The 13381-nt window shown below is 35.4% G+C and overlaps 1 protein-coding gene across 18 annotated transcripts in view; it reads right to left on the bottom strand.

Moving 5' to 3' along the window:
* The window catches only part of AKAP9 (A-kinase anchoring protein 9), a 196380-nt gene that overhangs the window by 136598 nt on the left and 46401 nt on the right, over positions 1-13381 (bottom strand). For all 18 annotated transcript variants that reach the window (XM_055084976.1, XM_055084981.1, XM_055084975.1 and 15 more), the window contains one exon: positions 1307-1561. In XM_055084976.1, the coding sequence (XP_054940951.1) occupies positions 1307-1561 (255 nt within the window). The remainder of the gene's footprint in view (positions 1-1306; positions 1562-13381) is intronic.

Raw genomic sequence — 13381 nt, 5'->3', positions numbered from 1 at the left:
AAGTCAAATAAATGAAGGAACTAATGTCTAAAAAACTAAAGAAAATTATAAGAACAATGCCTTGCCAAATAGGGAATAGAAAAAAAGAAAGAATTTATAAAAGAACCAAAGAGAAATTCTGGAGTTAAAAGTAAAATAACTGAAATGTAAAATTCACTAGAGGGGCTTAACAGGAGATCTTAGGAGGAGGAAGAAGAATCAGAGCAAACTTCAATACAGTGCAACTGAAATTATCCAGTCTGAGAAAAAGAAAAAGGAATTTTTAAAAAATGAACAAATCATCAAAGACCTGTGCAACAAACATACTAACATATGAATAATGGAGACTCAGAAGGAGAGGAAAGGGTCAGAAAGAATATTCAAAGATATAATGGCTGAAAACTTCCCAAAGTTGATGAAAAACATTAATCTATGTATCCAAAATGCTCAAAAACTCTAAGTAGGAAAAAGTCAGATCCACTTTTATGATGAATAGCAAATCTCTATGACATCTGACCCTTGACTAAAGCTCAAATCCCTATATATCTAAATTCTATTTCCACCTAAATATGCCAGGGCACAATCCAAATGATCATTTTTTGCGTTCTACAACACTCTTCCTCCTAAGCATCCCATCATTCTCTACTCCTGGTCTTAGTTGGTAGCTCCACCATCCCACCCACCACCCAATCCACTTTTAACTTCTCCCTCATCTCCTTAATCTTGAAAATTCCATCATTAAGGGGAGGAAGAAAATTAGCATTTATTGAGGAAAACTTTCTATGGGCCAGGTACAGCCTCCCTCTGTTCACCATTACCACCATCCTATCCTGATCATTTTGAGATCCATTTAAAACTAAACTACTTAAGGTTTCCAAATCACATCACACTGTTTCATGTCTTTGAGAATGCTGATTCTTTAGCATGGAGGTTGTCTGCCCTACTTCTTTGCCTCTAGCTAACTCTTACACCTCAAGACTTGGTTCTCTTCCTGGAAACTTTCCCAAATAACACACACAAGACTGATCTGGGCATTCCCCCAAATCATGGTACTTTAGGGCACCATGTGCACTGCTGCTAGCATGGCTCTAATCAAGGTACACAGCCTATCTTATATCCACCTTCCCCACTAGAGTGACTTTCAAGTATAGAGACTGTCATATTTATCTTTGTATGCTTGGTGCTCTATCTTTGGTGTAATATAGCTGCTCAATAAGTGTTTGTTAAATCAAGCTCACAAAAATTGCATACGGTGCTAATGAGTGTTGTCATTTCAACAACTTTACACTTAGAATGCTAGTATTTAAAAATCTGGATGAATACTTACTTCAACAGAGAAGACCTGGTCATGTTTAACTATTTCTCCACTGTGTAGAGTTCTCATTATTGTGGATTCAGGAGTCACAGCTGATCCTAATCTCTGAGAACTATTTGTGCACATCTCATCAGTCTGTGATTGCTCAATATTCACAGCATGGTATGCTGACATGTCATGTTTACTACTTGAAGTTTTCCTCTTTTTTTTCTGCTTCTTAGGATTCTGCCCATCAGACTGAGCTTTCCTTTGTCGAAACTGGGCAAGCTACAGAAAAAAAAAATCATCGTTATTGTCAAAGATAATTTTTCGTTATCAGCACTAAGAAAAAAGTAGATTTGGAGTCACTTTCTTTAAAAGATCAACCCATCACTAAAATGATGACAAAATAATGGACAATGGTTACTGTGTTTAACACAAGAATGACTACTGAATTGCTAAGAAACTAGGTATTTCTGAATGAATGCTGTTCAAATGTTGAGAAGAACTGAAAATATCATGTCGAAAGAAAAAAAATTAGCCCAGAGTTGGGTAGAATAAAAAACAGGCATCCTCATTCACTGTTTAGTGAGAGTATAATCTCTGGATATGAGATTATATGAAAACACAGGAGCTCTAAATGCATTTGCTTTGTGGAATTTCTGTGACTTCCACTTATTATATTAGTAAATGTAATTATTTCATGTAAAAGCTTTAGCTATACAAATGATCACTGCAGACTTGTTTATAATGGGAAAAATTATAAATATTTTCAGTATCAAACAGTAGAGCCTCCTAGCCCTTACTCAATTGCATACCATCATCAGAATTTTTGCCATATCCTAGTGTCACCTAAACTTACCAGTTACTTAATGTTTTAACTAGTGTACTTTTCTTATTTAAATTTATTTTAAAAGGATACTTTCTATCCTTGGCATAAATTAAAAGATAGTATCACTTGTCTTTTTTTTTTTTTTTTTTTTGGCAGTACGTGGGCCTATCACTGTTGTGGCCTCTCCCGTTGTGGAGCACAGGCTCCGGACACGCAGGCTCAGCGGCCATGGCTCACGGGCCTAGCCGCTCCGCGGCTTGTGGGATCTTCCCGGACCAGGGCACGAACCCGTGTCCCCTGGATCGGCAGGTGGACTCTCAACCACTGTGCCACCAGGGAAGCCCCACTTGTCATTTTTTTTTTTAATAAAAGCAAAAATGAATACAATGAAAAATAAAACTATTATTAAAATTTTAGCTAGATATACTGCTGATGGCTCTAAGAGAAACAGGCAAGTGTTAGAGGGGTGCTAAGGATCTATGAGTATCAGACTTCTGGCTTATAAGAAACCTGGTTAAAGAAACCTGGAAAAGTAGTTACTTTTTTTTTTTACAATACTATCCACTGTTATTTAATACTGGATCAGGATATCACCTAAACTATCTCATCACTACCTATATCAGAAGTATGGATAACATATTTTGGGCAACACTAGATTAATTCAATTAAAATAATACTAATGCAAACCATTATTAATATTAAAAATATTAATGTAAACCATGATTAAGAGTAAATGTTTATACACAACATTAGGTATAATATTGCAATATAACCTTTTTTAGTAAAAGGAAAATTAAGTGCATCTTTTTTAACAAAGATAAGGCAGGCCTCAGGCTCACAGTCTTCAACAATTATACCTATCTTAAATTTTAATAACATTATACACATAGGCATGGATAAATTCTGGAAGAATATAACCATAACAAGTTTGGTATGTCTCTGGATTTGGGATTACAGGTATTTTTCCTTATGCTCACTTGAAATTTCCTTTTTGGAGCATAAATTTTCCAAATTTTATATGAAGCAACTATTAACTACCAATTCCTAAATTTAATTTGAACTCAGTCAATCTGAGACAAACAAAAGCATAAGAACAGGTGTAAGCCCTTTGTGCCTTAAAAAGAGGAAACAGAGGAAATATACAAATATATTAATATATAAGTTAGACGAATTACAAAGATGGCCAGTAAATGTCTTATGATATAAAGGAATAAAGCAATCTTGATGATGTTGATATCATTAACTATCAAAATATATGACAAATACTAGAATCTATAGAATAACATACAGCATATGTTACACTTTTGTCTGCTGTAAATGAAGAAAAGTTTATAGATATGTATTGTTTACTTAACAAATGTGTCTAATTAATAAGTCAGAAATACCTAATCACTGATCTTGTAATATAAAAATATATCACATTGAAATTTCTTCCCCAGTTGATCAGCAACTAGTCAGTTATTCTACTATCTGCTTAAGGAACAGATGCAAGACCAGTTGCCTCTATTTGTACATTATTAAGCTGCTGGAATGCATTTAAACTACTTTGGAGAGCAAATTCATTCTTAAAAATAAACCAACTGAAACACTATTATATATTATCTGTAAATAGAATCAAAAGTCTAGGGACATCATTTTAAAATGATCCCTCAGAAAGAATGTAAAAGCAAAAAAATGCTACTGACATTCTTAAGATTTAAAAATATATTCAGACAGCAGAGGATATCAGGACAATGATGCAGGTTTTGTTTAAAATTTCAACTGTTAGGATTTATAATTTATATTTAATATTTATTTATATGTACAAATACATAAAAAAAGAGAAAACTAAAATCCTGTACTATAAAAAGACTGATTAAAAAAACCAAACAAAAACCCCACTGCCTGAGACAACAGTATCCATTATTAAATGAACCCAATGAAAAGGTTAATAATAGATATGGAATAAAAAGTAGAATAGGGACTTCCTTGGTGGTGCAGTGGTTAAGAAACCACCTGACAATGCAGGGGACGAGGGTTCGAGCCCTGGTCTAGGAAGATCCCACATGCCGCAGAGCAACTAAGCCCATGCGCCACAACTACTGAGCCTGCGCTCTAGAGCCCACGAGCCACAACTACTGAAGCCCACAGGCCTAGAGCCTGTGCTCTGCAACAAGAGAAGGCACTGCAATGAGAAGCCCACACACCACAATGAAGAGTAGCCCCTGCTCGCCGCAACTAGAGAAAGCCCATGCGCAGCAAAGAAGACCCAACACAGGTATTAAAAAAAAGGAGAATAGTTCTATTACAGTGTTTAGAACTAATCACTTCTAAGCACATAAAATTACCAAGACATTGTTTCAGGCCTATGTTATTGATTACATGAAGTCATATTATTTTTTCAGAACAATTAACCAGAAGGTAAACTCCATGAATGTAAGAAATTTTGTTCACTGCTATATATTTAAAATCTAGAACAGTACTCAATAAATACATGATGAGTGAAAAAAAGATAACGTACCTTTTATAGAAAAGTTAACATTAAGCAATAATTTTAAGCACTGTTCCACAGAACCTAAGAACTAAGATGATAAACTGGCATATCTAATTCCACTATCTAAAAAAGTTCCATGGTCTCAGAATTCAAAGTGGCAATTAAATGAATTAAAACATAAAATATTCCCTCTCACCATAATCTCTCTACCCCACTAGGCAAAACAAATAAACAGAAAAACTAAACAAACAACAAAATCAAATTCTCAGAAAAACAATGCCCATAATAGCTTTTTAGGAAGAGTTCTGTTTTGTAAAAACATGAGAAAGGGAAAAAGATCACATCATAAATCACATCATAAATAGCTATTTTTATTTTAAATCTGAAAAATGGCAAGCTGGCAGATAAGCAAAAATCAGAAATTCTATTCAATTAGCTAATCATTTGATACTGCAATGGTACACTTTAAATTACTGGAAAAACATTTATTCTAAAACATGTTGGAAATTCAGACTACAGACATCTGTGTTTGTCATTTGGAAGCCAATTATAAAAATGTTAACATATGCAGGCACGGAAATAGCTGCAAGATTTACTGGAAAGATATCATGTCCATATACACTTGCCTTTCAAAACTAATTCAGATCTCAAGCAAATGTCTTACCCTGACCAGAACACGAATAAATAATTAAATAAAAATGACTAATAATTTATTCCATAAACTCAGTATTTATTTATAAATGATCATTCTCAATAAAACAAAGAATTTTTTTAATGCTGTAAAAAAAATGCCAAGTTTTTATAATGTCACGTCAATAAAAGTACTAACTGGAATCTGTTTTGTTTCTTGAGAGTTCATCAGGTGTTTATGTGCCAGGCCCAAAGCTAGACATGAGTCGAAATACACTGTCTTAACGGTAGGATCTTTTAGTCTAGGCCAGCTTAATATTTCATTGAGTTGTGAGAAACAAGGTAAAAGTTAGTGTACAATTTTGTAAACTCAATAGTCCTATATATCTTTAAGCAGGTAGTACGGGAACTTCTCTTGTCCTGATTTTCTCAAAAAAAGGCTTTCTGTAAGAGGTGTGGTTGTAGAGTTTCACAGCTGTGAAGGAAATAACTTGGCATACGACAGACAGTAGTGAGTAGTTCATTTATTTAAAAAATATTTACTGTGTTTATGGAATAAATATTGAGTTTATGGAATAAATTATCATGTGTCTGCCCTGTGCAGGGTAGGTAGTAATGAAACAGATACAAACCCTACTCCTCTGAATTGTAATCCAGGTAGGAAGAAAAAAATTAAACAAATATGGACAAATACAGAAATATATCATTTCAAGAGACAAAAAGTGCTTTGAAGAAAAAGTATAGGTACTAAAGAAAGTCTAAAACAGAAAGACTTAATTTGAATGGGAATGTAAGGGAGAAGTCATGAAATATTGAGAAAAGAATGTGGAAGCTGAGATTTGAAGACAAATATGAGTTACTTGCCCAAAAGTAGCAAAATAAAACAAGAACATCTGACTCCAAATCCAGTATTCCTTCCATTATACCAATTTGCATTCCACGCATTCTGAGCTCTTTTCCTTCGTTTGTCATTAAACTTAAAAACACTAACATTAAATCTAGAACACGAAGTTTAAAGGCATGAACAAATGAAATCACCAAAACAAATACTTTTTTGACAACACTAGGGAAAAAACACACACACAACATACACATGCACCAAGAAATTATAAAATATTTTTAAAATGTTATCTACTTTCTCTAGTCTTCAAAAGCAGCTGTAAGTAGCTATGTTTTTACTGTAGAAAATTTAAGAAATCCTAATTAATTCTAATTATGTAACTATTTGTACCTGTCCGTGCAGCCTTTACCTTTGTGATATTCCCTAATGAATGCTGAACACGAATGCTGTACAAGCTATTACAACAAAACTTCAGGGACCTAACTATGAAAACACAGAAGAATAACACAGTTGACCCAAACACAATTTGTATGTAGAGCTGAAGTAGGGCAACTGAAAACAAAGAAGACAAAAGTAACACTTTAAAGATGCTCTGAATAATATTTTCCAACGATATGAAAATATACAAACTGTTGGAAAATAACAGTGCCAAACAGACCCAAGGAAATCAGATATGGAAAAGGCCACAGGACTTTACCTTATGGAGCCAGCAGTCTTATTTATATCCTACAACCTCATTCAATGCAGAATTTTTCTTAAAGTTTTGGAACACTTTCATGTCTAAGAAGAAAACAGATTCTGGAACTGAAAAAGTTACCTTAATTTTGCAAATTTTAACACATTTCATTGTCTGGCACATAGTAGGCCCAAATATTTTTTGAGTGAAAATAATGTTTCAAAAAGAATATGGATTACATATATTAGAGTACTGGACTGCTGTGTTTACAGAGACTCTAATAAGCTAGCTATGTGACACTGGACAAGCCACTTAACCTCAAGAGAACTCAGTTTTTTCAACTGTACAATGAAGAGGAGGATTAGAAGCACCTCTTAAAACTTCTTTCAGTTTTACCATATGATCCAGCAAGTCCACTCCTAGGTGATATATCCTAAGAAAACAAAAACACTAATTCAAAAAGATACATGCACCCCAATGTTCACAGTAGCTTTACAATAGCCAACATATGGAAGCAACCTAAGTGTCCATCAACAGATGAATGGATAAAGAAAATGTGGTATACATACAATGGAATATTACTCAGCCATAAAAAAGAATGAACTTCTGTCATTTGTATCAACATGGATGGACCAGAGGGTTTTATGCTTACTGAAATAAGTCAGACAGAGAAAGACAAATACTGTATGTTTTCACTTACATGTGGAATCTAAAAAACAGAACAAACAAATGAATATAACAAAACAGAAACAGACTCATAGATATAGAGAACAAACTAGTGGTTACCAGTGGGGCAAGGGGCAAGATACAGTGGTAGGGGATTAAGAGGTACAAACTACTATGTATAAAATATTATAAGTAAGGTACAAGGATATACTGTACAGCACAGGGAATATAGCCTATATTTTATAATAACTTTAAATGGAGTATAAACTGTAAAAATATTAAATCTCTATGTTGTACACTTGAAACTAATATAAATTGTAGATCAACTATATGTCAATCAATCAATAAAATTTCTTCCAGCTTTTAATGCTTAAATTGGAAAAGTTCTTTTCAACTGTTCCTTTCCCTTTTTCTTCCCCGTACTCTCACTTAACTATGTAGAAGAAAAACTAGAATTCTACATTATAAAAAAGTTTCTTTTTAACTGTTGCTTGAAAAAACAGTTCAATAAACAGTATCTATTACTAAATGATCCCAAAATGATAAAAGATATAGAATAAAAAGTGGAATGATTACTTTATAGTGTTTAGAACAAATCACTTCTAAGTATATAAAATTATCAAAATACTGTTTTAGGCTCATGTTACTATAAGAAGTATATGAAGTCAAATTATTATTGCAGAACAAATAACTAAAGATATGCTCCAAGAGGGCAGGGATTTTTAATCAAAATCAAAGCCTATGTAATACTCTAAGTCTCGAATAGTGCCTGCATATAGGTTCTCAATAAAAATTTGTTGAGTGAAAAAAAAGATAATTTTTTTTTTTTTACAGAAAAGAGGAACCATAAACAATTTTAGGCTTATTCCTCAGAACTTCAGAATACCTGTATAGTTTCTAAAAATAACACTAAAATGATATATCAGGTCCATGGTTACATTACTGTACAACCATACAATGTAATATTATGTACCTGTCAAAGATAATGTTTTCCAAAAAAATTTAATGTGGGAAAATGCTCTCAACTAAAGCTGGGGGAGAAAAGAGGCCAAAACTGCATGTAGAGTATGATTCAAGCTAAGTTTTAAAATATACATAGAAACAAAGAACGAACAAACTGTTAATAGTGATTACTTGTAGGTTATGAGACTATGGATAATTGTTTTCTTTTCTGAAAGATTTTTCACTGCCTCCCTCCCTCCCCCAAAGATCTGTAAAGAATATTCACTAATAAAACTATGGGCCTATATGTTAATATCACTATTTTTAAAAGGATATGATACAACTACACATCTACCAAAAATCTCATCCCAAAAGACAGAAATAAGGCAGAAGTCCCAGGAATTATGCTGTCCTGGGGCCTGGCCTCTTTCATCAGCCTCTCCAGACACCCTCTCCAGACATCCCATAAGCATAACTGCTAACAGTGACAGATTATTACACCTCACTGTTCAGATGCCACCAACTTCTGTTTCATTTCACTGTCACCTCATTTACTGCTAACACTGAACGGTGAGAACAATGGCACTTTGCCCCAACCTTATCTAGTTTCTACATAGTATAAAGCTTAATCTCAAATAAATAGCAGTTCATGTAAAGGAGAATCCCTAAAACTCTAAGGTATACCTGTAACAGATGCTATCACCCTCAGCAGCATAAAGACATGCCACCTTATCATCTGAGGTTTGTTCATTTATCAGCCACAGATAATAGAATATTATTCTCTCTTATACGCATATTTTTTTTTGCAGGAAATATCGACTTAAAAAATAAAAGAACTGCTGTATCTGGTCACTTCAATGGCCTATCCTGTCAGATGTCCAGTGCCCATCAACAGCTCCAATGATCTGTCAGAGATCATTTGTGATGAAACTGGGTGTATAATAAACATGTAAGTATCAGTTGGCTTTGGTTTCACTTCCTCTTCCTATCTCATTCCACAACACACTCACTACTCCCTGAGGACTGAGGGACCATGGGGTTATGATCTCTGCACACCTCTAGGCCCTTGGCATATGCATCAGAAAATGGGCAAAAGTTAACAAAGCACCAGTGTTTGTAACAGAAAAACTGGAAATAAACCAAATGCTCACTGATATGAGAATGCTAAATGAGGTAAATTCCTATAATGGAATAGTATGCAGGTATGAACATCTTTACATAATACTGAACAAAAAGAAAATCATTAAATACTGCTATGATACCATTAACTTCAAAATAAATACTGCTTATGATACCATTAAATTCAAAAACAGCAAAACTAATATATTATGTAAACATATGTGGTACAGAAAAGCAAGGCACTGATAAAGAAAATTTAGAATTGTAGTTACCTTAGGTAGAGAGGGGGTGGGATTAGATTGGGAAAGGTTTCAAATGTATTTGAATGTGTATATTTCTTAAACTGGGTGATAGGCATAGAGGTCATTTTTTAAAAATCATTTTTCTTATCTATATATTTTATATGTATTCTTTTACAGGTGAAACATATTTAAGTATTTTTAAAGTATGTATTTAGAACTTCCTGCTGAGGAAACTGGCCAGTGCTCATAGCTCCTACCATACAGGACACCCCAGCTGCTCCTCCCAGTCTAGTTTGATGAGAAAAGAGGCAGTTGATTAGATTCTTCTCTTGGAATTAGGGAACAAAGAGTTAGAAAAGATGTCCAGAAAGTTAACAGAGGGGAGATGAATCTTATTGAAGGATTTAAAAATCAGTGCATGATGCAATAATCATACAAATATCCCTAAAATCACCCATAAAGTACATTTATGTTATCAACCTACTAGTCATGTTGCAGACTAAAATACTTTTTTGTGTATTCAGCACAGCCAGTTTTCCTTCTGACGAAATCATCCTTACTTCTTTAGTTGCACACCAAGTAAAGTAGCTGGCATATGAGTTCATGATGTGTAATCACCTAGTTTTGCAGAATCACACAAATTAGCTATGTCAGTGGGTCCCAAACTTTACTGAACATTGAGGATCTTTAAAAAATAGTGAGTCCTGGATCATACCTCAGACTTTCTGATTTGGGGTTGGAGTGTGACTTAGGCTTTGAAATTGTTTAAAGCTTTCCAGAGGCTTCTAACGTGCAGCAAAGTTTGGGAACCACTAAGCTAGATGCTTACTCTATGAATTGATTTGCTTGCACTATTTAAATAATTTTTCTCTCCCCCTTCTTTTTTTTTTAAGTGTCTATAGTGGGAAACAATTCCATTGAATAGAACAAATTTGGGGATTCATCCTTAATTTTTGGTCATGTGCAAACTGATGTACAAGAAAAAGAAGCTGATCTGCAAAGAGAGGAGCATCAGATATTGTGAAAGTGAAATAAGGGATGATAGAGAGAATGGCATTGGTTCCAAATGGCTGTTCAGTTTCCCATGAGGCCCAACATTACTTCTCTTAGCTTCCTTTGAAATCTATCTTTACTATAAGGCTCTTTTTCTCTCCTTCACTTAACTAATCAGTTTTTTGGGAACAAAGTGCCCTGCTAGAAGTAGGGTGCTTACATGTAGCTATTTGAATCAGTCAGTATTTTATATTAAAAAAAAAAACTCATGGTTTTACTGCTTCATCTGTATAGCAATAACATATACCTGCCACCTGGTGGCAGCATACCTACCTGAATATGGGATATGTTTTTTGGAAAACAGCAACCCTTTTCAAAGGTTAAACATGTCAAATATACATTCTTTGACAGTTTTTGGCTACTTTTAGGATAAAATCCATACTGTCTGAACTAACACATATGGCTCCTCATTATCTGATCCCAGCCTATTTCCCCAGTCTAGTTTTCCAGCATGAGAATAATGATGATGATGGCTAATACTTCTTGAAAAGTTTTTATAATCTGACAATCTTCTAAGAGCTTTATATGTATTAGCTGAATCCTCACAACAACCCCAAGGCAGGTACTATTATTTTTCTCATTTTCCAGATGGGAAACAGAAGTACTGAGAAGTTTAAGCAACTTGCCTAAAGTCACAAAGCTAATAAACTGCAGAGCCAGAATTTGATCCCAGACTGTCTCGTCTAGTCCAAGCTCATAACCACTACTATTATACTGCTTTTCAGAAAAAAATCTTTGAAAAAGTGGGTAGCATTCACCACCCTTTCCTGATTCACATTCATTCTCCATCCCACAGTACTCTGAATTCTTCGTTTCCCTTTCTCACCAACTGTTGCCAAAGCTCAAGGTCACTTTTCAAGTCTCCATCATACTTGATTTCTCATTTTTGACAAGTGGCCACTCCTCCTTACTTGAAACTCTTCCCTTAGTCTCACAGACATCATCATCTCCTAGCTTTGTAAACAGTTTGTATCCAGTATCCTTTGCAGATACTCCTCCACCTGTTTTTTAAACATGGGTGTTTCCACAGGATTCAATTCTCGGTATGCATCCCATTTAGTCGTCATCTTGAGTGAACTCCCCACTCCCAGAGTGTCAGCCAGTATCTTTAAGCCAAATATTTATCTCTAGCATGGCCTCCTAAAGGAAGAGACTCATATTCAGTTTTACACTGGGCCACTCTTCTAGGATGTCCTCTGACTCAATGTATCCAAAACATAAGTCATCTTCATCTTACTAAAATATTTGTTACCCTCCAAAAATGCCCACATTTCCTATCTCAGAGACCCATTTCACTCAAATCCTCTTTTCCCCCAAATTTGTCCATGTTCCTCTATCTCAGAGACCAGCACCTACATCCCTTAAGTTGCTCAAGTCAGAAAACTAGAGTCTTCTCTTATCTTAGTCTGTTTGGGCTGCTATAACAAAATATCATAGACTGGGTGGCATATAAACATCAGAAATCTATTTCTCACAGTTCTGAAGGCTGTAAGTCCAAGATCAGGGAACCAGCAGATCTGGTGTCTGGTTGAGAGCCCACTTTCTAGTTCACAGATGGCCATCGTTTTGCTATAGCCTCAAATGGTGGAAGGGGGCAGGAATCTCTCTTTTGTAAGGGCAGTAATCCCATTTATGAGGGCTCTGCCCTCATGACTTAGTCATTTCCCAAAGGCGCCACCTCCTAATACAATCACCTTGGGGGGTACGATCGCTACATATGATTTCTAGGGGGAAATGAACATTCAGATCATAGCATCTCTCTTACCCTTTACAACAATTACCAAGGCCTCTCAATCCTACCTCCTAAACAGTGACCAAGTATATAAGAGCCAGTGCAGGGCTGAAGTTAAGAACACAATCTCTTGGGTCAGAGTGGGTTTCAATCCTTGTTCTGCCACCATGACTTTGTGCAAATTGCTTAACCTCTCTGGTTTTCCACCTATGAAAGAGGGATAGAAACAGTATCCACAGCTCTTAGAACAGTTATAAGGATTAAATAAGAAAATGAATGTAAAACGCTTAGCATAATGCCTAGCATTAGAAAGTGCTCAAAAATTGGTAGCTACTATCATCACAAATTCATACTCTTCTTTCTTCCACTGTCAACCTTCCCACTGTCCAAGTGAAAGACAATGAGGTAGAAACAGAAGTGGGGATAAATCAAGAAATATTTAGAAGGTAAAATCAGCAGAATGTGGTGATTGGTTGGCTCTGAAAGGTAAAGGAGAGTGAGTCAGGGAAACCAAAAAAAAGGTGAGATAATGTGGGCCTATTGGGATGTGGTGTTAGAATGGGAAGAAAAAGGCTAAGTAGAAGACAAATTTTGAATAAAAAAACAATTAATGGGATTGGGTTATGAGTACACAGGATACAGGAAGATAATTGCAGAATAATTCAAAGAGTTTTAGTTTTCAATTGAGATGCTTTCTCAATAGGTATAAACTACTGAGCCTCAAAAATATGATGGCACAGGGCTTCCCTGGTGGCGCAGTGGTTGCGCGTCCGCCTGCCGATGCAGGGGAACCGGGTTCGCGCCCGGGTCTGGGAGGATCCCACATGCCGCGGAGCGGCTGGGCCCGTGAGCCATGGCCGCTGAGCCTGCGCGTCCGGAGCCTGTGCTCCGCAACGGGAGAG

This window comes from Physeter macrocephalus, chromosome 5 (genome assembly GCF_002837175.3).
Source record: "Physeter macrocephalus isolate SW-GA chromosome 5, ASM283717v5, whole genome shotgun sequence".
NCBI classification, from domain to species: Eukaryota; Metazoa; Chordata; class Mammalia; order Artiodactyla; family Physeteridae; genus Physeter; species Physeter macrocephalus.
Note: the sequence above shows the minus strand (reverse complement) of the source record. Positions and strands in the feature narration are given on the sequence as shown.